Below are 26,154 nucleotides of genomic sequence, written 5' to 3' on the forward strand. Positions count from 1 at the left end.
CAACCAACAGAAACTAAATCTCTTAAATTGGGGAATAATAAAGGAAATGAAAGGAGTAGATATTGAAACATCCTTAAAAACTTGTCAGATGAATTTTTGACTTTCCTACCCTAAAATAGACTAATTAAAAACTGTTTTATACTTCATTTGTATACAACAAGATAACTTTAATTATGTTTTCTCATTTTTTAAAGTGATGAGCAGCAACGAGACTATTTAATGGAAAGAAGAGATCTTGCTATTGATTTTATTTTTTCTTTAGTATTAATAGAAGTATTGAAACAGGTATGTCATTTTGAAATTTTTAATATTTAATTTTAATGGCATATGTTTGTCAATCTTTTAGGGAAAGGTTTGTAACCCTTTGAAATAAAGAAAGAATGTATATAAGTGGCTATGGGTTTCCACATAAACTGGAAAACATTAATTTTGAAGGTTTATTACTGCATGTGTGTCAGAATTAAGGAGTATTATCTTTTGGAGGAGAAAGCAGAAACATGCAATGGTTGGCTATACTTGCCATTAGTCATCTTTAAGTATCGGTCTGAATTTTGTTAACTGGTTGTTCATTTGTTTTTCAGATTCAGCTTCATCCTGTAATTGATGGTTTGGTACATGATGTTATTAATTTGGCTTTCAAGCACTTTAAATACAAAGAAGGGTAAGACTTGTTCTTTCTTTTCTATGAAATCTCGTGGATTTAGACCACATTGGCATCAATAGTTACTTAAGTTTAATAGTGAACCCTTATGGCAATATAAACATGACCTAGTTGTAAGGTAGTAATCTGGGAGTCTAAATTTTGTGAGTAAGGACCTCCTTTTAGAAGTCACTTTCTTAATCAGTAACTGTTCTGCCTTCCTTTAGGGAAGTTTGATATTAGAGCTTAAGGGTCCCTTCATAAATTTACTATTTGTGTAAGTCCCAGATAAATAGAGAATTCCTATTTAATTCTATAATGCAGGCATACCACTTCCCCTATGTACAACTGATTAATCTTTATCATAGGGAAGGCTTACTCTTTTGCTAGTATAGTGATGAATCTTAACAAGATTTGTCTAGAAAAACAAATATTTCATGTCTATTACTGACTATATTTTTCTCATACCCTATGCTGGTGTATGACCATAATAAAGATTGATTAATTATATGGCTTGTGATATTGTGCAGGATTAGATTTTAATGAGGTTACAACTCTTTATATACTAAGCCAGGTTCACACATTCAGCTAAACTATAAGTCACTACATTTGGGCACTCAACTACATAAAATCAAAACCCAACATGTGTAAACCGAGCCTAAGTGTGTGTGTCCATTCAGAAATGATAGGAATACTGAAAGATTATTGGTCATATAAAGCTAAACCTACGGTGAAATTTATTTATGAATGTTTTAAAATTCTATATTTTCTTAACTTTAACAGGTACCTAGGTCCCAACACTGGAAATATGCACATTGTTGCAGATCTCTATGCTGAGGTAATAGGGGTACTAGCACAAGCAAAGTAAGTATATTTAAATAATCAAAATATTAGATAGCTTTCCCTCAAAAAGATTCTTCAGTGAGAAGTTCTCTCTCTCTGTCCCTCTGTCTCTCTTTGTCTCTCTCTCTCTGTCAGTTTGTGTGTGCACAACTGTATGCACATGCACATTTTGTAAGAATTGATCCTTTCCCCTCATAAATACTTTGTTTTATCAAACTAGGTTTTGATGTAGAGAACTGTCTGATCTCATAATCTTCCAGGAGCACCAAAATCAGAATTGATGTGAAGTCACCTCCAGGTTTCTTAAATACCCTTAATATATACCCTTAATACCCATTCTGTCTTATGGATCTTATGGTAGAATTAGGCTGATCCAACCAGAGAGATGAACTAATTCCTTGGAAGGTTTCTCCTCCTCCCCCCTCCTACTTTCTCTTTTCTTACTATTTTCTTCCTCTTTTTTCCTCCCAGGATAATTGAAATGGAAACTGAAAAGAGAAATGTGTTGTGACAACACAGTTGATTAAATCAGTCTATATGTTTTTTGGGAATATTAATGATCTAATCATTAATGTAATAATTATTATAATTAATGATATTTTAATGCTACAGGTAATTTGCCATCCTGTTACTATACACAACCTATGTTCTAATGTTATCTCTTTTTCATTACAAAGCTAAATTTTGAAAAGGAAAACTTTATAGTTGGGTTTCATGGCCATGGGAAATCTAGAAGTTGTTACATTGCATTGTGTACATTTGATTTAGGATGTAACATTGGAGACTTCATTTTCTATGTGTATGGTGGTGATTTTTCTTTTCCACTTGCCATAACATATTTCACAGGTCGTAGGAGTTGTAGACTCTTTGGTATTACAAAAATTTCACTTTGTGTAATTGGCTTTATTTATTTAAATTCAGATGATATCAGACTCCAAGACCATTCTGTGTAGCTCACAATGTAAAACAAGTATATAAAGTATAACGCATAGTGAAAAATATAAATATCTGTCTTGCTGCCAAATATATACTTTGAAACAAGCATCATTATAATTTATTTTTGTTGTAGATTCCCAGCTGTGAAGAAGAAATTTATGGCAGAATTGAAAGAGCTGCGGCATAAAGAGCAGAATCCTTACATGGTTCAAAGCATTATCAGTCTAATCATGGGGATGAAATTCTTCCGTATTAAAATGTATCCTGTGGAAGATTTTGAAGCTTCCCTTCAGTTTATGCAGGTAGCAAAGTTCCATATCAGGAGGAAGCTGTCCTTTTCTTATACAAACAAACCTCAGTGCTTCATAATGCTTGTTTAGTAACTAATTTGAGGAACGGGTGGTTTTTATTTCACAGGTCAGAGAGTAATGAAAACTGGAAAATAAGATATGCCTATTATAATAACTGAAAAACTATTTTCATTTGATTGCTCATAATATTTGCTTAGATTTTTCTATTTGGCAGATTATTATTCTGTGTTATTTTGTTGTACTTAATTTGGAGTAAGACCCTCGAATACAGTGGGAGCTCCTATTTAACAAAGTAATGGCTTTGTCAAAAATACAAATATTCTTCTTTATTTATGAAACTTTATTTTCTATTTTTGTTTATTCTAGGAATGTGCACATTATTTTCTTGAAGTTAAAGACAAAGATATCAAACATGCATTAGCAGGGTTGTTTGTTGAAATTCTTGTCCCAGTAGCTGCTGTAAGTACTATTTTCTTTACTAACCTATCAACGATCAACCAAGTCCCTGATTAGTATACGCAGTATTAACGAGTACTATAGCTAGTAATAAGTTAAAATACATAAAACTTTAAAACTATAGTCTAATGTTAAAGCAGAATTAAAGTAGCATTTTTACCAAAGTTAAATTAATAACAAAAGTTAAAAATAAACCATTTCAACTGTAAGCTAATTGAAAGGTTTCTGTTTTAAAGTCATCTTAAGGGCCAGCATGGACAGCAGTTCTTGTATTGCACTGGGAATTCAACTTGGAAAGTTTGACCCCAAATAGCAAATAGGCAAACCCGCTTCCATTGAAAAATGGGCTTCTGGTGGCTTATGAAAATAAATGATGGGAATCTTGCAATAAGAAGTATTTTGCATGTGTCCTGGGGCCAAGTTTTTAAAAGTAGTAAATGACATGTTTCACTATATCCAGAAACAAATAAACAACCTGTGTTAACACTTCAAAATTAGCATAGTGTGCTCTGTCACAGCAGCAATGTTTTGTACCAATGGTAATTTCTGAATAAAATGCAAGAGTGGCCAAAAAAAGGAATCCAAAATAGAAATAGTTGGGGAATAAAAGTATATCTACAGTTGTATTAGATTATTATTATTTAAGATATGATGAAGGTAAGAGGCTGGATTCACTTCAAGGTTCAGGGTAAAATTTAGATCCAAGAGCTCTCAAGCTGCATATTGTGTTTATTCTTTCTATCTCATCTTGGACAGATAGTTGCTAGATATCAGAGTTGCTAGAATTACGATTCCCCTCAGTGCCTTCCCTTGATTCTGTTTAAGTTTATTTTCCCTTGTTCAGCTGATGACTGTAGGCAGTATTCTCTTCTATATGAGTATCCAAGCTGTACGTATTAGAAAATCTGAAGTAAAACTTAATTTTTATCTTTCTCTCTCTCTTCAGGCTGTTAAAAATGAAGTGAATGTTCCCTGTCTGAGGAACTTTGTTGAAAGTCTCTATGATACAACACTCGAACTATCTTCACGAAAGAAGCATTCACTGGTTAGTAATGTTGAGGTTAATATCTATTATGAAAAGGCAATATTTATTTTTCTTAAAATGCTTTCTGAAATGTTTCCAAAACTATATCTCTGTATCTCATTAGATTCACAATAATTTGTTGGAATTTTTAATTTGTACATGCCTCTCAGTATATGCATAAATTGTTTTTATGTACAATATTTCTACCTTATTTAGTCATTGTTAATTTCTGGCTATTAAAAGAAGCACACCATTATTTCCCATCTACTTGAAATATGGTCCAGCCTTATCATAAGGCTTAAAAGGGTAAATGGGTGTGTTACTAAACATTGCAAAGTAATAAAGTTTTGTTAATAAGTAATTGGTATCCTTAATATACAAGCTGATATAACTTGTTTTAAAACAATAGTCTCTAAGTATAATTATACTTTGTATGAACTTAATAGTAGCATAGACATTTCATTTTGAAAAGCTGTAGCAGAGATGAAGATATGATGCATTGGATCTTAGCATATTCTTCTTTCATTCGATTATATTACTTTTGTGGGTTAATTATTCCCAAGCATTGGGTTTCTACAAATACCTTTAATATCCCGAATATAGGACCTGGTTAGGGATGGAGATAAGGTACTATATTCATTAATGGCTCAATAAATATTGGGCAGCAGCAGTAAATCTTAGTACGGTTTCAATTTTATTTATATTGATAAGGTTAATTCTTCAATTTACTAAACAATTGTTAAAATGTATCAATGAAACTTGCAATTGTGAATATATTATGAGTTTTGGTCACTGTAAGAAAATAATAATGCTGAATGTGAAGAAAGTAATCACTTTTAAGTCTAACTGAGGTCATTTGGAAAGATTTAGATAATGGTTAAATCTTGAAAGAAGATGTGGTTCTCTAACTAGATCATGTCCATTGGCTAGATCAATTGAAAATGAATGGGACTTTAAGAAAACAAAAGGTATAACATTTCAATTTACAATTTTAATTGAAAGTAGTAGATTTTGCATTACAATTTACATCAAAATCAGAAAAACACAAGATATTATAACTACCATAGAGCACCAATCTTCCAGTGATTTCCAGGCAAAACAGGAATATTTTATACTAAATAATTATTAAGAGACACTAACCTAGGCATAATAAGGATAATTGACCTTTATTATTAGATGGTAGTGAAGACATGATATCATCTGAGCTCAATTAATTTTATTTTTGTTCTGTAATTTATATTTTAAAGTTTTTTTCTGATCAATGATTGTAATAACATATTTGATTTTGATAATAATGATGAAAGATTGTGATTTAAATAGTTCTTTTAATACTGAGAGTGTTAAAATCCTACTGAATATAGTGGACATTCTCCAGAGTACATATAAATCATACTTTGTTTTTCTAGCTTTTAAGCAAAACAAAAAGGGGAAAGGGAAGAAAAAAACTATTTAATTGAAAGTGCAAGGTAGAACATTTGGAAGAGGACAAAAAGTTGGACAAAAAATATGCATTTTGGATCATCTAGCTTTCCCCTTTGTACTTGACCTGCGAATTATGGAATCTTTTATTTTTATTACAATATTTTAATTGAAAAGGAAACTTTAAGAATATTTTTAACTGAAAATAATATAGTTGAAGTGTTGAAGGAAAGTTAGAAATTTCTGTGACTGTATAAGGGACAAGCTGTTTCTCTAGGCTATTTCCAGTAATAGAGCCAAATAAAATACAGTTCTAAGAAAAAAACATTTATTTAGTGCTGATTATTAGATAAAATGGGATGAAAAAAATACCAGTTATTTGAAGAAGAACTTAAACTGCTTTTTTGTCACTACCATGAATGTATTTGTTAATTTATCCATTAAAGCCGAGGGCCACATTAGTCTATACAAATGGTCTATTCTGTGGGAATTCTAATAGCTTCATGACAGCAGATTCTTAACATTCAACAAATCTAACTGGTACAATAATTTACAGCTTACTACAATTTGTCCTTGGAATGCTACACTCTATTGCTGCATAACGTTGGAGCGCATTTCAAGTGTACTGGATAGCACTAGATAGAAGTAGTTTATTATTTAATTGTAAATATATTCCTACATTTATACGGAATGATCACAAAAAATCATAATAATTAAGTTTTTAAAAATTGTAAGAGTTATTTTTTTTATTTAAAAAAAATCATTGTTTGAATTCTGTGTTTATAGTGGCTGATGCATTTAATATAAGCCAGGAGAGAGGTGGAGCTCTAAAGTTTAGTGTGGATCTAATGCTCCAACGTTTACTATGGATCTGTTGATAAATTAGATTTCTCCTTTGTTGTCATTCAAATAATCTTGTATTTCTTTTGTCTCTTATTTAGGCTTTGTATCCTCTAGTAACATGCCTGCTTTGTGTCAGTCAAAAACAGTTCTTTCTAAATAGATGGCATATTTTTCTCAACAACTGCCTGTCCAATCTCAAAGTTAGTACATCATTTTTTGCTTGCTTTGTAGTTAGCTCTGGGTCTATGTGTCATGAATCTGCCAATACTATCCGTGCAATCTTATATTCTTAATTTAGAGGCTTCCTTGCAAATCAATAAATGGTTTCCCACATCTCTACTAATTATAAAATACACATAGCATACTGAAATGTAGGATGCATTTATATAACACCTCTGTTAAGTACCTTTAAAATAAAATAGAACTAGTACTTGCAAGTACATTTGTAAATATAATAAGATTACTTTTTTTAAAAATAATAACGTCCACATCTTACATTTAACAGGATGATGAAGAAGAAGAATTGATTATAGCTGTCTTCTCTGGTATACTTTGAACTGCTTTAAAATACAAATACTAAACAATAAAAACAGTTAAAATATATAACCTTCAAACAGTACAGACTAAAGATATGGTTATTAAAAAGAAAATATAATTATTTTATTTAACATCTACTTAACATAATGGTTGTTAAGAATACTTAATATAATTGTTAAAAACAAATGGATGACAATTGTTGTACTTTAAAAGGTAAAAAAGGCAAGCAGGACCTACAAAAAATATTGCAATGTAAATGTTCTTGCGTCTTCTTTCTCTCAGGCAGGAATATGTTATTTGAATAAACTCCTTTTGATTGTCTCTCCAATTCATACTGGGTTTTGCATAGTCCTAAACATATCCCCAGATTAGTCTTTTTAAAACAAAGATTTTCTTTTACTTTTACAAAAACTTGCCTGCCAATACTATCTCTTGTTTTTCAGAATCACTATTTTAGCTATAAAACCACCATAAACATTCCAGATACCCCTACTGGTATATTTGAAAACAGAAAAGGTCATATAAGGTGATTGGTGAGTTTTTAACTCACTCTTCCTCCTTTTATTTCATAAATATTTATATGCTGTTTGGATAGCTAAGCTCTCCGGCTCTATTAACTGAAATACAGCTGTTAATCACATATAGAGTTATGATTGGTGAGAACCAAAATTTAACAGCCAGGTTTATTATCTTTTTATGTTTAACTGGATGAAACACTATTGCTTAAAAACTGCCAGTTGCTTTACTGTAAATAATAACTTTTTCCTATTTTGAAAACTTGCTACCAATCATTTTGCATAAATACTATCTGAACATTGTTGTTCACTGGATTATACTTAAAATTATTTACGGAAAATTTGACTCATTTTGCTTATATTCAATTTGAGCATTTCTGTGGTATTTCTACAAAGGATGGATAGTTACAAAGCTAAATAGTTGCATTGTTTTTAATTAGCAAAATGTAAAGGAGGCTAACAAATCCTTAGCAGAACTTCTGTGATGTCATAGAACATTTATTGAATCACAGAGTTAAAGAACTGTTTAGGCCTCAGTTCCAGTTCCTGCTCAATGCAGAAATCCAAATGAAAGCATCCCCAACAGATGGTTTTCTAACGTCTGCTTAAACGTCCAGTGAAGGAGAACTCAGGTTCAGGATAACTGGTTGATAACTGCACTCCACATTCTCTCCTGCATCCATGAAAGAGCATTTTAGAGCATCCATGAAAGAGGAAGAACAGGTCTTGACCTTGTATTTCAACCAGTATTTTACAATTATATTACTACTTCAACTTCTCTTCTGAAAATTAAACATGCTCAGTTCTGTCATCTTTCATCATATAACTTTGTTCCTTGTTGCCCTTCTCCAAACTTTTTCCAGTTTCTCCTTTTTCAAGTGAGTTATCTGGGCACACTTAGGGTGAAGTCTGATTAATCTGTCATAGTTGCATATAATAGCATCATAATATGATACAAAAAGGACACAAATCTTAATATACTGCAATATATGATTCTCTTATGCATTTTACTTAATCATGGTTCACTGAAATATAATTGTCTGAGTTCATACAATACATTAGGCTATAAACCTTGGTTTACAAATAATAATTGCTAGTTGTTACTAAAACAAAATAAAAAAACATTATTACGATTTAGCAAGTTTAATAAACCCAGCCTGGGTAATTTGCAAAATCAAGTTTTTTTGTGGCTTATTGATAGTACACTGTCTCACACTTCATGACCATTGTGATCTGCTTTTTGTAATGTGCACCCTCTAGTTAATGTTATAAAACTGTATATAAAAATATTATAAAACATAAAAACTGACAGATTGGATAAATAACTTTGCAAAAGTTAAGTTTTGTTAAAACCATTTCAATTAAATATGCAATAAATAATAGCTTCTTTTATCTGTCATTTTAAAGTGGTTTTTTGAATGTTAACATTGACTTTTATGTAAAAGTCATGTACCAGTTATATGCCTGAGATATGAAATATTCACATCTTGCCATTTTTAAAAAAATCTGTCTTTAGGTCAGTTTGCTCAGCTGGCTTTAAAAGGACACTCCAGATGTGTTTGTGTAGCAGATTATTTGGCTTCCAGCACACTTTAGAATTATAGTAGATGCTTGATTTTGATAACTAAACAAAGCTGAAGACATCTATCCACTCAAAACTTAAAAGTCATCACCAGTAAGAATATTTCTGATTGCAAAGGCTGAGAAGTCTTCTGCACTTTTAAGATACATAGACAAGACATGTTCAACTTACCCATTGCTACAGTGAAAAAATAGTGTTCTTTCTCAAATCTGTTGAATTCAAGCATATATATTTCAAGCTAGAAGCATCATAATTTTAAATTTAAATATATTAAATGTTTGCTTTCTATTTTATTCTCTCTTACAAAGACAGATCTCCATGCATTACTTTTATCAAATCTAATTGATATGAAAGGAGCACATTTATTATTTATTATTTATGTTATATTGCTATTTTCCTTCCATGTAGGGGAACGATAGTAGCATTATTTTACTTATGATGCAAATTTTAGCAGTTCTCCAGGTTTACCATTTATAGAGTGCAGCCTTGCAATTTGTCACCATTCATAATATTACTTTATTTTCATTGTGTTTCTCCTTGTACTCAAACATTTACAGCATTAGCTTCAGTTTCAGTTTACAAAATTTCATTACCATATATATCATATTATATAATACATATATTATAATCCCTTCATTCAATACCATACGGTTTGATCCTTTAATTCATTATCTTCACCTTTTTTCATGCATGTATATTCCTCATCTGTACTCTACAAAATTACTTTATTCAGATCTGTTACATACTTCTCATTTTTCTAAATTCCACAAAAATACAGCATGCTGTATCTAATTCTCTCTCTGTAATATCATTACTTAGCTCAGATTGTTCATGCCATGAGAACATAGTCCAAATACTTTGGCTCTCATATCATTCTTGGCATAAAGTCTGCTATGTATTTTTTCCCTTTTCTTGCAGGAACCCAAACAAGGCCATAATCCATATTTTGTAGATTTGTCAGTCTTAATAGTTCTCATAGGTCATTACAAATAAAATGCCCTTTTTCAGGGTCCATCAATAAAAACATAGGTGCCTTAAAATTTAGCAGCTATATGAAATATAAATCAAGATTACAGTATTTTCATGATTTTTTTTTAGAACAAAGATCCAAAAATGGCTCGAGTTGCACTGGAATCTCTCTACAGACTGCTATGGGTTTATATGATTAGAATTAAATGTGAAAGCAATACAACTACCCAAAGGTATTGTTCTATATTCATATTTAATTTCAATGTAATTTTTCTCATATAGTGAGCAAATCACTAAAGCTACCTTCAGAATAATCCAAGTCTGGGGTGGGATTCAATATTTTAACAACCAGTTCTGTGGGCATGGCTTAGTTGGTGGGCATGGCTTGGTGGTAATTTGACTGGCGGGGTACGGCCAACTCAACATCACTCACATCGAGGCGCACATCTCCTCGCCTGGCCTCTCATGACTGTGGGGATGCTGCAACAGTTGTAAGTGTGAAAAATGCTTATAAGTCACTTTTTTCAGTGCCATTGTAATTTTGACTGGTCATTCCACACAAGCAAAGTACCAGTAAAGGAGGGAAAAAAACTCCAGAGAAGTTTCTGAGACAGGAAGTCTAGTCCTGCCAAGAATGTAATAAGGGTTAACCGAGAGGCACTTTCTGTAAGCAACACCAGAATGTTTCCTTCCTGCCTTCCTTATAGGATTAGGGCAGTAATTTCTTCTAACAACCAGTTGTTAGAAGAACTGCTTAGAATGTTAACAACCGGTTCTAGCGAATAGGTGCGAACCTGTAGAATCCCATCCCTGATCCAAGTCCAGAACCATACTATACACAATCTTGCAAATGGCACAGAAACGGCATTAAGAAATCCAGGTCACAAAGAGACGAATCTCTGAAAGGGGGGGGATCCCAAATTCCTGAGGAATATGTGCTTTGTGAAGAAGCACAAGAAAAAGGGACTGAAAAAAATGCGAGCTAAAAATGCTAAATTACCAGCCTGACTTTCTAGTAGTAATTGGGTAACAATTTTTCCATGTACCATCTTTCATCCAAAAGTATTTTCTATTAATAAAAATGAATGTAATATGTAAAAAGGGTATAATTAGTGCCACATAATGCAAAGAAAGAGATAAAATATCTTAGTTACATTTTGAGACATATCCAGGGCATATTTGTGGGTTATAGTTTGGTAAATACACATTTACATCATGGAATTATCCTTTTATTTAACTGCATTTGCTGTGCCATCAGTATTACAATATGTTTCTGATACAGGGAATCTCTTCTTGTCTCAGTTTTAACAAATTTTAGAATGTACTAGGCAGAATGACATGCTGTCTTTTAATCTGGAACAAAATATTTTTTCCATTATTGGCATTTTTCCTGTAGGATTTTTCTAAACTATTTTCAAAAGTTTGATTAAGGTAGCATAAAGCTATATTGCAAAAAAAATGAACTTGTCACAATGTTGTTTTTTTTAATTTTACAGTCGGCTTATAACAATCATCACAACCCTTTTTCCAAAAGGTTCCCGAGGTGTGGTACCACGAGACATGCCTCTGAACATTTTTGTGAAAATTATACAGTTTATTGCACAGGTTTGAAAAACTTTTATGCTTTTTAAGCTATGGAATGTTTTCTTGATAAGTTTTATATTGTGTTTCCTCTATTTACATGTCTAAGTTTTGCTTCTTAGGTTTGCTTCTTGAGTTTTCTTCTTTAGCCTACCTAAATAGTCAGTTTCAGCTTTCAGTTGGATGAATTATAGAAAAGTCTCATGTTGAAAACTACACTAAATGGATTGAATATGTCTCAATTATATCGTCTCATCTATCAGGATAAGTTATTTAAGATCTACATAGGGTTACATTACAATTAGGCCTTCTGCTTTACAATTTCCTAGATAAGCAGCAATCTCCTTTCATTGTTTATGTAGAAAGTCTTGCTATAAATGAGGTCTTGTTAAAATAAGTTGGAATTCTATGATTATTTAGAATTCATTCCACTCAGATAATATAGAGATGCAACAAATGTTATCATATGTTCATGTGCAATATATATTTTGCTACAGGAACGTTTGGATTTTGCAATGAAAGAAATCATTTTTGATTTCCTTTGTGTTGGAAAGCCAGCAAAAGCATTTAGTCTAAATCCAGAGGTAAGGTATCATTATTAATATAATTTGTTTAAAATTTTAAAAAGTATAATATATTTTTAAGAGAAAAGTGGGTCAGTATTATTTAGTGCTCTTTGTTTTGGCATAAGGGATCAACTCTCATCTGTATCATTCATCAAGTCCTTAACTGCTCTTTAACACTACCTAAGCACATGTTTTTACAGTGCTCTACATTGATGGAACAATTCCATGTAGTTCGTAGAAATGTATTTTTGAAATTTATGTTTCCCCATCATAAACAGATAATTTTGGATGGCTAATAATACACCAATAAAAACAGTTCAAATACAATTAAATATAATTGTATATATTGAATTACAAAATTGTTATATAATAACAAAATACAAAAGCTGAGGAATCTCACACATTATTCTTAATCACAGACTTGTCTACATGTGTTAGTCTCTGATATCACCTCAACCCTAACACCTGATGGAGCAGCTGGTTTTTTGCAACCTTCCAGAAAACAAACAGGATTGGGGCTATCCAGATCTCCATGAGAGACTGTTCCTTAGGGTAGACATTTCAGTAGAGAAGGCTTGTCTCCTTGATTACATTATGTTGAGAAAACTAGGGAAAAAGCAACAGTTTGGCCTGTTTGCTAATTGTAACACATTTTTAAATATTATACAAATATTCTGTGTCATACTTCTAGGTTCTTGAGTAACTAATTGGAAACCTAAAATTACTGACTTGATACCCCACTATTTCACACAACCATTTCCATGTTATTGTATTCTTATCAGTCCTCTTTAATTCGCACTGGAATCTAAATTCATGTATGGAACATGTTCTTTGGAATCTTTTGGAGATACTGCATTGATCTCTAGCTATTTTCAGTGTAATCTCTTCAGGTCAGGTGAGAGTAAAGAATGCATCAGTGCTAACCACATAATTGTTATTTTGCTTTCATCATCCATCCATCAAATTTGCAGAGAATGAATATTGGTCTGAGAGCTTTCTTGGTTATTGCGGATAGCTTGCAGCAAAAAGATGGAGAGCCTCCAATGCCTGTTACTGGAGCTGTACTGCCTTCTGGAAACACGCTACGAGTGAAGAAAACTTACTTGAGCAAAACTCTCACAGAGGAGGAAGCTAAAATGATAGGCAAGTATCAGACATGTCTTCTGCCTCTTCACAAATGTGTATGACAGCTTGAGCCAAATTTTACTCACATTGCTAGCCCTGAGACTTCATTTCATTGTTGAGCAGAGTATATATCCAAATGCTTCTTTTGGAGAATGCAGTTTGAAAGAAGTTGAATCATAGTTTGGTTGCCTGGGGACAATTTCTAGTTGCCAGTAGCAACCAAAAATTATGCAAATACTATAGTGATATAATGTATAACCCATTTATTATGGTGTACTGTTTGCTTTATTTATTTATTTATTTTTGTATTAATTTTTTCCAGAATTTAACTCTGGCAGAATAGGACTAATAATTATTAATCTATATAATTAAAATAGGAATCACATGGAATAACTGTTCATAATGTGATATTCACATGACTAATATTAAGTTATAACTACTAGAAAAAAATAAAGCAGTATTCTAAAAGAAAGATTTGTCAATGGCCATTTGTTAGACTAGTTGTAGTGTCAGTCCTTTGCTAGTATATGTCTTGAATGTAAATACAAGAAAAGGATAGTTATAAATCCATTATCTCATTGCAGCATGCTGATAGAAATTCAGGAGTTTTAAGGATATAGGCATTATTAAAGAGATGATCCTGCATGAACCCATAAGTTTGATTCAATACTGTTGTTAGAAATGTTTCCCTAATTAGAACTGATTGAACAATCAGTTGAGACAGCTAATCCTAAAAGTCCTCAAAAGTCCTATGCTTACTCATATAATATAAAGCAAAACAATGTTTCTCTAAGAATCTTCTATGATTCTATTCAGAAGTTTTATTTTAAAAAAGCTTAGGGTAAACAGCTGTTTTTTCTAAATTTAAACATCTGCCTTTGTATCATTATGTGTTTAATTTATGAGTTAATGGTATTGATTCTATCCTAAATGCCATAGTTTGGGAAAATCCTTTAAACACCTGAAATGCCCATTTTTCTATCAGAACTCTTGGATTCAGCTGGCCCAATGCAATTCTGCATTTTCTGGGACTTTTTCTTATCTCAAATAATTTTATCAGGGAATTCATGGGTAGATTTAAGTAAGCAAAATCGTATTTCCAGTACTTGGAATATTCACTGACTTAAAAAAAAGCTTCACTTTCACGTTCTAGTCTGCCTAAGAATCACATAAAGAGTCAATTGCTTTAGCACCCTCATTTTATGATCCTTCCTAACACTGATTTCAATTACTATAATGTCACCAGATACTAAGGTCATAATCTGCATGTAAGTTCTTTTTCTGCATTTCACTTGTCTGTAAAAGAATGTTTTTTTAATTTATATTTTCTTTATTTGGTTCATTAATATTCAAGTACAAAATAAATTGTGGGGTAGAACATTCTTTATTACAGATCAAAATAATAAATTGTTAATAATAACACCTAAAATGCACGTGTTCACTTTTTAAAAAATAATTTAGATTTACATTTTATGGTTTCTTCCACTGTATGTTTTTCTAGGCATGTCAATGTATTATTCCCAAGTAAGAAAAGCTGTAGACAACATACTACGACATCTTGATAAAGAAGTTGGGCGGTGCATGATGCTCACAAATATACAAATGTTAAACAAAGAACCTGAAGATATGATCACGTAAGTCTTAAATGATAATTGATATTGAGCTGGATTTATTACAGCTAAAAAATTTTAAAAAGCAAAACCTTATCTATATAGGGAGACTTCTAGGAGTTGTGGTCCACACATCTTCAAGTTGCCAAGATTGAGAAGCATTGATGTAGATAATAAATTTCAGAATTGTAGTTAAGCATAGTCTTTCTTTATAATCCTTTAAAAACAGGAGTTAGCATCTCCTTTGTGATCCTGAAAAATTACTTGTTTTCATTGTAGCTCTGATTTTGCACCAGATCTTATTTGAATTTTGAGACAAATTTGATCTTAGCAATTGAATAATACCACAATGCTTATGTTATGTAAAATTATATTGATTTATAAATAATTACTGCCATTTTGGGGGAGAATGCTTAATAAGATCATCATTTTACATCATTTTACTATTGCTTATATTTTTTTCTTCTGTCTGGTACTAAAATGATTAATAAATTTCATATTCTTTTCAGAGGTGAAAGAAAACCAAAAATTGACCTTTTCAGGACTTGTGTTGCTGCTATTCCACGACTCCTTCCTGATGGAATGTCTAAATTAGAGCTGATTGACTTACTATCAAGGTAAATTGTGTACATATTAAATAAATTTTAGAGGCAAAATGACATTGCTGATCAATTTGTAGAGCTATAATAGAATTCTGTAGCATCTTGGAAAGAGCATCGGAACATGTTTTGTGTGCATGTAGGAGCTGCTAGCAATTCCATAAATCACATTTTTTTTTTGGATCTCACTGTAACTGCTGAAGCCAACCAGAAAAGGTACAGCTGCTCTAAGGGATTATGAAGAGTAAGCAGTCAGCTTAGTCTTCTGGGTGAAAATAATAAAACACACAATTTTTTCTTCCAATTTTTTAATTTATCCTTACTGATTAACAAACCTCACATCTAAGTGACCCTACAAGCATAACAATAATCAGTTTAAATCTGAGATTTCAGTATTACTCAGTGTACGTGGCTTGCGGTAGCCAAGCAAAATTACTGCTAAATTTAAAACATAGAATTCAACCCATCAAGCAGATTTCAAGAATCTACCCACGTTGTCAGTTCAGATCACTTCTTATCTACCTGTGTCAAGAAACTAGCAGGCTCCAGGATTAATGGTGGGCTGCATTTGCCTTAGTTTTGAATGTTAGCTGAAATGCATACCTATTTGTTGCTATTATTGTATATGTTTTGAATCATTTCAGTGTGTTGGTTTTTAAAACATTGTTAGATTAAGATGTTTGTTAAGAATAAACTGTCTTCATGTCAAACATTGTGGTGTTGACCTCCTAATTTCCTTCTTCATATTTCAAAAATCAGCATTGCAATACAGATTTTATAGTGTTAGTCACAGTTAAATGTTAAACACCCTGTGTATAGTATCTGCACCTTTTGAAATTCCTCAGAAAGGAATTTGTACATATACAACACTCAGGGGGCATGCCTAAGTGCACCAACATGCCTACCGTCCTGTCCTAATGTTCCTTTTTATTTGTATCCATTTCATGTATTCATAATCATGTTTATATTTATTCCTGTTATCTAATACTTGATTGACAAAATAAATAATACAAATAAATAAATAGAATGACAAAATGATTGTCATGATGCAAGTGTTATCCTATGCATTTTTGCATGTGATTCAAGTACAAAAGTAGAAAATTCTAAGGCATGTGTGAAATGTCAAATCGGTTACTCCAGTTCATTCCAAATTCTCATTGTGATATTATATTACACAACTACAGAACAACTATAGGACAAGAAAGAAACACTATTCTTTTTTAAAATATTCTTGCTGAAATAAACTTGAACTATGAACCAGATAACAAATATTGCCTATCATTGCTATTGACTATCATTGCTAATCTGTGTTTCTCTTCCTAACTCATTTTGTATCAACCTCGTTTAGTTTATTTCAGTTTTTTTATTACTCTTCTTCCAGTATCTGTCTTCACATGTATCTTCTAGAAGATCTGGTTTATTTCTATTTCATAAGTATCAAATGTCTTGCAGTTATATCTCCGTATTCAGACACCCTGTGACAGTTTTGATATATGATGTTATAAAAAGAGTACTAGGAATGAGCTGGTAGAGTCAGTATCCAATTTCATTTCAGTTAAATTAAATTACCAGAGGAAAGAGTAGTGAATATTCTAAAATAAACCATATATTGTTATATAAAGTTTTATAAAGTTAGTAAGGCATTTTAAAGAAATAAAGGACATCGTCCTTGTTATATTTGGAGCTAGAAGCAAAGTATTTCCTGGCTTTTCAGTCTACAGTATTGTAATCTCCTAATGCGAATGTTGTTTGTGTCTTGAGCTTTACTTTACTGTTTTGTTTTGAAAATAAAAATATCTAAACTAAATTTGAATTAAAACAAGATTAATTTTATGATATTTGCATTGTATTTTACTTCAAAATTAAATACTTTCTGATAAGTTATTTTAAGAAAAGTTTAACATATAAATTTACTCAAATCTGCTCAGAAACAAATGACTGAGAAGAAATTTATAACAATAATGTAGATCTATATGAGTAGCTATTACAAGTAGATACTGTGATTATTTTTGCTATAGAAATTGCCCATAATTTATCATTTTACTTCTTTTTTTTTTACATAGGCTTTCTATACATATGGATGATGAACTTCGGCACATTGCACAAAATTCACTTCAGGGCTTACTAGTTGATTTTGTCGATTGGAGAGAGGATGTTCTTTTTGGTTTCACAAATTTTTTGTTGCGTGAAGTAAATGATGTGCATAATAGTCTCCTGGACACATCTTTAAAATTATTGTTACAGTTGCTAACACAATGGAAGCTTACAATACACACTTCTGGGAAGACCAGTGAACAGACAAAAGTCAGATCTTCAGAGGTAAGATTCTAAAAGTAAAGATAACACGTTCCTTCATTTTACAGAATTGGAGTACCCATTCTAAATTTGGCAGACCTGTTTTTTCAGCAAGTGGCTTCCTACATACATACTTTCTAGGGATCAACTCCACAAAAATTTCAGGTAGAATTCCAGCCTCCCTGAGAATAATGTCTACAAATTTCATCACCATATAAAAAGGACAGAAAAGGTGATTGAAGCAGCCAGTTTGTGTCCAAGCTAAGATATTCTCAAGTCTTACTAATAGCTAAAGAAAACAGAAAAATGCTCAATATCATATATATCTAACATGGGAAGAAATATCTATTCCACACACATTTTATAACTATACAATGATGCACGCAAGGACTGTATCATATTTATATTTAATAATTATATATTTTAATATACTTAATGAATCTCATGTTTCCCATGCATTGTTCATCATAGTTAACTACAAAAAGGCCTTTATTGTGTATCAATAGAACAAGAAAGGGCCTACAATGAAAGAGGAGCATTTCCTTGGAATTTCTAAAAGAATTTAAATAATGTTACCACAAATAAGCTTAAGAGTGGGAAAAACAGAAAAATGTTTTATAAATAGATTATAAGATAGTACCCTCAATTGCCTCAATAAATTGACCTTGGTTTCTTCCAGTTAATTCCTTCTACAATTTGTCCCAACCCTGCTTTGTTCAACCAACAAAGAATGGTTAACAAGACTAGGTGTTTTCAGAGGAGGTTTCTTACTGAGTCTTTGAATTATTTATTGTTTTTCATATCTGTCCCACTGTGATAAGTTGTTCTACATATCCCCAAATTGATTTGATTGGATAGCATCTCTATAACAGTAATTATTTTGCAGAAGAAGAATTAGCCAGATTAGATGAAGTGCATGATTTAGCCATTTGTGCAATTCAAAATTATATTAAAAATTCAGAAAAATGGATGGTGGGCTTTGAATATTGGTTTTCCCATGCTAAAGACCTGCTTTAAAGATGACTGGCGTGGAAATAGAGCTTCTCTTTTTGTCCTAATTGTAATTTTAGATAGTAGCAGGAAGCAATTTTGTAGTTGAGAAAATCCAATTATGACTAAAATCAAATGTCAGACAGTTAATGTTACTTACACATACTGTGCACCACAGGATAATCAAATCAAAATCTTTATTACAGCCATAGACCAGCATAACATAGGGTAATGCTTTTGAAGAATAAGAATGAAAAGTAGTTATTATTTCGGTGAACGGGGAGTCATACAAGTCAATGCCTTTTTGTTTCTATTTCAAATTTACAGTTCAAATTATATATTTTTCCATATTAGAACTCTCTAAAGACTAAAACCTGAAACATATTTGGATGAGTTAATACATGTTTTATATTGCAGCTGATAGCAAATGGATCCAGTCAAAGGACCCAGACTGAGCGAAGTTCTTATTCAAATGTACTGCATGCAGTTGAAGGTTTTGCACTGGTATTACTCTGCAGTTTCCAAGTTGCCACACGTAAACTGGCAGTTTTGATTCTCAGAGAGGTCCGTGCTTTATTTCATGCACTAGGACAAGCAGAGGTATGGCTTTCTTTCCTGTATCATGACTTTGATTTTCCTCAACAATGAAATTCCGCTGTATCAGCTCGGACTGAAGTGCAAATTTACTTAAAAATTAATCCCTACCAAGATCAATAACCAATATATTTTGCTTTTAAGTTCCTCTAGTTTTCATCACAGTTGTAGATGTGAGAGTTAGTGAGTGCCAAATCAGCTATGACAGCGAAAGATATGTGATTTATATTTAGAGTTCTAAAAATATAAATTGTGGCTATAGAAAGTTCAGATTAGGACCTCATGGCAGGGCAAGAAAGTTAGTTATTTCTATGTGCATTGCATTTCTGATTGAGATTAATTTCTTAAAATCTGCTATTTAACCTCAGCAGTGAAAATGTGCAGGTATCATATGTATATCAATTCCATGGGGTATCTGAATATTGCATTTTAAGTTAGTTTAATTTTATTCATTTAATTTATGATTAAAGATATTGAATAACACATCAGAGAACATTAAAACACCAAGAAATTTCCCAAACTAATATTAAAGTATTGAGTATCTGATAAAATGATTATCTGATAATTGCAATAAATAATGGCAATAAATATTACAAATTTTCCAGAAATATCTGTCAGTTAAGAGTAGCTTCTTGCTGAGCTGCAAGAAAATGAGTTAGGAGATGGATTGTTAAGTCAACTTGCTATTGTGAAGAAAAGGCAACATACAGGAGGGGCTGTTTTTGTTTCTTTTTATAAGTTGGAACAGAGTCTGTTTTTGCAGACGTGTTACTAAAGCTACCTTTGAACAGTGAGAATACCAGGCTTTGAAATAAGGAGGCCTTACATGGGAAGGCCTTTTTCAATCTTAATAAAGGACTACACAAGCTTAAAGGTGATTTGCTCACTGCTTGAATTCATCTTTCCTGCTTCTCATTGTCTATTTTATCCAGCTAATATTTTTTTCGAGCCTAGAAATAGCGTAATATTGATTTTTGAACTGAGTTTATTTTGAGAAAGGGGCATTGAGATATATTAAGACCAAGTCACCAACTGTCCCTTCCTGATATGAAATGTTGTAAAAATATTTCTTCATATGTTGCAGTTAATATTATAATAACATATGACATCAGGAAAAATAAGGTGGCAATGTGGTCTTAATACAGTAGAGCAGTGCTTCTCAACCTTTGCAATTTAAGCTAGGGAATCATAAGAGTTGAACTCAACCTATTCTAAAGTTGCTAAAGTTGAGAAACATTGGAATAAAGGTTACTAATACCTATTTGTCAACTATAAAATCATAGAGATTGTATTCCTAGTTTGTAACCTACATTACAAGAGCCGTGGTTATGCAATGGTTAGAATGCAGTACTACAGGCTACTTCTGCTGACTGCGAGCTGACTGCAGTTCGGCAGTTCGAATCTCACCAGGCTCAAGGTTGACTCAGCCTTCCATCTTTCCGAGGTTGGTAACATGAGGACATAGATCATTGGGAGCAAGAGGCTGACTTTGTAAACCTCTTAGAGAGGGCTGTAAAGCACTGTGAAGCAGTATATTCATCTAAGTGCTATTGCTATTAATTGTTAAAGAAGGCTCAAAATATTCTATTTTCATGCCATTGGGACGTCTGAGAAAAAAGTAATCTATTTTTTCATTAGTTTATATTGACCAGTCATATAGAATCTGGTAAACAAGGAATGTCACATTGCTATGATTATGGTATTAATTGGTGCCATATTTATATAACTGTTGAAACTGTTGAAAGGGAATATTTTAACAGATTTGATTAAGACATCATCAAATTACATTGAGATTTAGTATGTAATTACTGGGTATGGTATCTCTTTTACTTTTATCACTTGCAGAGACATGAATAAAATTCAACAAACAAGGTAGGGCAGTTTATTTCTTTCCTTCCCAGCATTACTGGAGTAGCTGGAATTTATAAGGAAATGCTTTCGTTTCTGCCAAAGGAATGTTTTCTTAAATATTCTAGCTATTCAATGTAATTCCAAATGCTCTGGGAAAGTAGAGATAAACTTCACCACATTCTTTCTAGAGAATACATGCATAAGTGTAAGTATGTGCTTGCTAAAACTGTAAATAAAGTGGTAGTGTTTTGCCCTAAAATAAGTGTTTACTTACCTTTGATAAATTTGATGATTTTAATTAATATAACTTGTGTCTTTTTTTTCTGTAAGAAATTACGATTATTCATCTTTTACCTTACAAAATGCTCCCCGCATCGAGTATATGTGGGTGTGGGTGTTTCTCTATCAGAGGGAGAGGGAGAGAGGGATTTGTCATTTCTATACACATGCAATTAATTATTGCTTCTTTCATGTGTACAGGATGAAGATAGACCTATGATTGATGTTATGGACCAGCTAAGTTCTTCTATTCTAGAAAGTTTTATTCATGTGGCTGTTTCTGACTCAGTAAGTAATTTCTCATCATTAACAATATACGTGCTAAATAAACATTGTAGCTTGCTATTATTGTTGTATAGATTTTTCAATTTTTAGCAGAAAATCAAACATCTAATAGCAATTTTAACTACAGGTAGTCCTTGATTTACAATCAGTTGCTTAATGATCATTTTATGACAGATTAAAAAAAACTATTTACAACCAATCCTTGAAGATTACATTTTGAGCTCTTGGCAACTGGCTTGCAATTATGACCAATTGCATTGGCTCTTAGTCACATGACTATGATGGGACTTTTTGCTGTTTTCTCATAAAAAAAAAACCCATTGGACATGCTGAATTCACTTAATAGCAATGATGATTTGCTGGTGCCTTGACTTATGGCCACAATTTATGACCAAAATTCAAAGCTCCATTGTGGTCAAGAATTATCTGTGTCAGCCCATCCAGAGACTGCCATAGAACCAGCTCCATTATCTACTAGGTCTACCCTGCTAATTTAATTTACTTCACTTTCCATTGGAACAGACTGTCTGCTTGTTGGATTAATATAAATGCAAAGAACTGGAGTATGTTAACCAAGTAAATGAACTAAGAAACAAATTCCTTAAATGGATTTTGATGAAGACAAACTGTTCTGTATCTGAATGCTGAAGAAACAACTGCAATAAACAGAGAGAAAACATTTGGTTACTTAAATAAGAAATATGTAAATAAATCAGGAATGGAATGCTGAATCAGCAAAATATAGGTCAGTTGTGTTTGTGTTAGAGAATCCATCCCAGTAGAGAAGAGCCTTGTCATCAGACATGAGGCCTGGATATCTAGCAGAGCTTTGTACTGAAGAAAATATGAAAAGTAGATGATTTTTGGAGATATTGTTCTTTTCATTTCTTTTCACAGACAACGTTACCACTAACACATAATGTGGATTTGCAATGGCTGGTTGAATGGAATGCAGTACTTGTTAATAGCCATTATGATGTAAAAAGCCCTTCCCATGTCTGGATATTTGCGCAGTCAGTCAAAGATCCTTGGGTTCTCTGCCTTTTCAGTTTTCTTAGGCAAGAGAACTTACCGAAGCATTGTCCTACAGCTCTTAGCTATGCTTGGCCTTATGCATTTACAAGGCTACAGCTAGTGATGCCTTTGGTTGATCCAAAGTAAGTTTTGTTAATGTTACCTATTAATATTACCTGTTTTTAAACTTAGGTTTATTTGTTTATTTTTGAACCACCTCAGAGAAGTTACTTTGTTAGATATGTTTGATTAATTTTTAAAAAATAAATCTAACAGTTCAATGATATATGAAAATTATATATTTGTAAACAATAATTATATTTAAGGCTTCCACATAGTATATTTAAAATATTTCAGCTGGACTTCAAGTAATTTTAAAAAAATATTCTTTGTCACCCCTGGTCTCTAAATCTCTTGGTTTTACCTGTGGGTGAATTTTGTTATTAGCATGTCATAGATCGAATTACAAATTCAAAATTAACAATTAAAAAAAAACATATTGAAGAATGTTCTGTAGCTGTACCCATTATTAGGTACATTGGAAAGTGTTTTTTATAGATCAGGTTTATACAAAATGCTAAGCCCAATTATTTGTTTTTTGTTATGCTTAGTGTGATATGACTCACTCAGTAAAGTGTGGCTCAATGATTTGAGGCTAGTTACTGAGTTAGACAATTGGTTTATCTTGTTTACTATTAACCTGCTGTTACTCTCTAAGATTTCAGAATGAAATATCTAGTTTGCTGTTGATTCAATCTCAAATGAATTTCATTTTATAACTGGGTTGAACTCAAAATCTTAATTTCCTTCTCTTTTTCCTCATCTTATTGGTATTGTAAAAACTATAGAACAAAATTATATTTAATATTTGAATTTGAAAAATGTTTATTTTAAACCATATTTCTAGTAGTCCTATGAATGCAAAGAAAACAAGTACACCCAGTACTGGGGATCATTTTGTAACTTTGTGGAGAAACTATCTGATTCTCTGCTTTGGAGTAGCTAAACCCAGCATTATGAGTCCTGGACATTTGCGTGTTTCTACACCAGAGATCATGGCTACTACACCTGATGGTACCATTAGTTATGATAATAAGGTAATAACATATTTCAGTAAAAGAATTTATAATGTGACTAAAATGTTTATAGTTATACAGTTTTGCACAATGTCCTCAAACTGTTCTTTAATATAATGTGCTATTTTCTGTAGATTTTAAAGAGATGTTGCAATATATGCAGAAAGCAAACTTGTACCTACTAATCTGTTGTTAAGAAATAATTTTGAAAATTTTGGAAAAGAGGAATTGAAGAAGACAATTACAGTTATCTTGCCACTTGGAGTTAGCAATATTGGCCTCAGCAGGACATAGTTTTATTTTTATTTTATTAAATTTAGAAAACCATCCATCTCCCAAATGATGTCTGGATAAGATCACTCATTAGAGTATATTAAATATTTTGTGGCTCAACAAACAGCCTGACCCCATGTTTAGGAGCAAAGTTGGGTTTTCATAGATTTGGGGAATCCTTGTAGGATGGAAATCAAAAGTCAATTCTGTCATCCAGTTTTTATTATTTCTTTCTTCAAAATAAATAGCCCCAAATTGTGCTTTTCTTACACTATGGAAGTATGGATATCATAAAAAGTTTGATTGATTGGTCTTCATCTCATTATTAATGGGTAAGATTCAGGTAACCAGTTAGTATTTCCTTTTTGAGTGATAATTATTTTGCTACTACCTTCATGGTATCAGCAAAAACTGACATAACATTTTAAAATATTATTAGTTTTGTATTGTAGCTAGAAGCTCACTACTCCAATAGCATTACCAACTAAATTGTACTAATATGGACACATTTTTTATTCTGATAGCACATTCACAAAGATAAATGTAGGGGGTTTCTCATGTTTATTTCTCTTGTTTCTGCTCTGAAATGTTTGAGTAGTGCTATAAGAAAGAGTTTAATGGATCTGAAAGGACTCCTCCAGAAAAGTTAACCTATTGTCTGCAGTCTCACAATTGTCTCCCAGCAGCAAGGCACTGTTAATACTACGATCCTTTTCAAACATCTTCAAATGCTTGAAAAGGATCATACTATTAGTTCATCATTATTTCCTTGGCCAATATATTGTTTTTATCTAATTAGTTTGGGTATTCTATGTTTTAGTCCATTGTTACCAGTTCAGGATTGGGGCAAGGTATAAAACTTTGAAAACAAACAGATAATGAATGGGCTGATCTTTCCCTCTGGTTTGACCTAGTGCTTTGTAAGCCATTTTGTTGGCAGAAGGGAAGTATACAAATATAATTCCATTTACTTTTAGGATTATATTGGCCGCCAATTACATTTTTGTCTCTGAAATGCACCAGCCTCAGATGCTTGACCTTTAGGTAAAAGACATGCTTTCTTTTCAGAGTTAGCATTTGAGGTCAAGTGAAAGACAGTGAAAGAGATAAATCTCTGATAAGCTTTTCTGAAATAATGAGTGAGGTTTTGGAATGTCTCTATTGTTATATTGAGGTAAAAAACTTTAAATGTCCCCAACTGTGCAGGCCTTTCTGTTAGAGGCTCTTGTTTTGCCACCACACAATGGTTATTCTCCCTTTCTTCAGCAGATAATAAAGAATGTAGTGGCAAGGTGTAGAGTGGACTCAGAAATATATTTTATTTATTTTATTTGGTTTGTCAATTGTTACAAGATAATAGGTATAAGTAAAAACATAGTTATGAATACATGGATATATATAAGAAAAATAAAAGAATTAAAAGAAACAACAATTTTCTGTATTGGGGATTTTTAAACAGAGTTATAATTAAGAGATTAAAGCAAAAGCATTCATAGTTTTGAAGAAAATAAAACTGAGTCCTCTGTATTCAGGATAAATGTCCAAACTCCATAGATCAGGTATGAAGATAAGTTACCAAAATCTCATTTTCAACTGAGAATGACCCTATTCTAAAACTATATTACCAAGCTCCACATACCATTCAGAAATGTCTTTCCAATGTCATTCTTGTAAAGATACAGTGATATTAAGCAGGAGTAAATCAGTTTGTATATGTTAAAGAGAAAAGTACATGTTACAGTTCTGTTTAAACATTGCTTTAATAAACGTGCCATTTATATTGCTTATTTTATTTTCTTGGCTATTTTGAACATAATCCTCCCTTGCAAAATGTGCCTTTTAAAAATTCATTAGCAACAGTTATAACTATGCATGCTTTGTTAGCCATAATTTTTAATATTTTTAATGACCATACCCATTAAAATTATTTTCATTTTATTT

The 26,154-nt window shown here is 32.0% G+C and overlaps 1 protein-coding gene across 10 annotated transcripts in view; it reads left to right on the forward strand.

Moving 5' to 3' along the window:
- FRY (FRY microtubule binding protein) overlaps positions 1 to 26,154 on the forward strand; it is a 184,696-nt gene that overhangs the window by 89,674 nt on the left and 68,868 nt on the right. For all 10 annotated transcript variants that reach the window (XM_087937235.1, XM_087937236.1, XM_087937237.1 and 7 more), the window contains 18 exons: positions 195 to 285; positions 582 to 661; positions 1,424 to 1,504; positions 2,553 to 2,721; positions 3,097 to 3,189; positions 4,133 to 4,231; positions 6,571 to 6,672; positions 10,205 to 10,308; positions 11,572 to 11,680; positions 12,154 to 12,240; positions 13,194 to 13,365; positions 14,849 to 14,981; positions 15,467 to 15,574; positions 17,620 to 17,875; positions 19,259 to 19,441; positions 21,767 to 21,853; positions 22,748 to 23,007; positions 23,772 to 23,961. In XM_087937235.1, the coding sequence (XP_087793361.1) occupies positions 195 to 285; positions 582 to 661; positions 1,424 to 1,504; positions 2,553 to 2,721; positions 3,097 to 3,189; positions 4,133 to 4,231; positions 6,571 to 6,672; positions 10,205 to 10,308; positions 11,572 to 11,680; positions 12,154 to 12,240; positions 13,194 to 13,365; positions 14,849 to 14,981; positions 15,467 to 15,574; positions 17,620 to 17,875; positions 19,259 to 19,441; positions 21,767 to 21,853; positions 22,748 to 23,007; positions 23,772 to 23,961 (2,404 nt within the window). The remainder of the gene's footprint in view (positions 1 to 194; positions 286 to 581; positions 662 to 1,423; positions 1,505 to 2,552; positions 2,722 to 3,096; positions 3,190 to 4,132; positions 4,232 to 6,570; positions 6,673 to 10,204; positions 10,309 to 11,571; positions 11,681 to 12,153; positions 12,241 to 13,193; positions 13,366 to 14,848; positions 14,982 to 15,466; positions 15,575 to 17,619; positions 17,876 to 19,258; positions 19,442 to 21,766; positions 21,854 to 22,747; positions 23,008 to 23,771; positions 23,962 to 26,154) is intronic.

Source organism: Pseudonaja textilis, chromosome 7 (genome assembly GCF_049901715.1).
Source record: "Pseudonaja textilis isolate UNSWEBS1 chromosome 7, rPseTex1.2, whole genome shotgun sequence".
Lineage (NCBI taxonomy): Eukaryota > Metazoa > Chordata > Lepidosauria > Squamata > Elapidae > Pseudonaja > Pseudonaja textilis.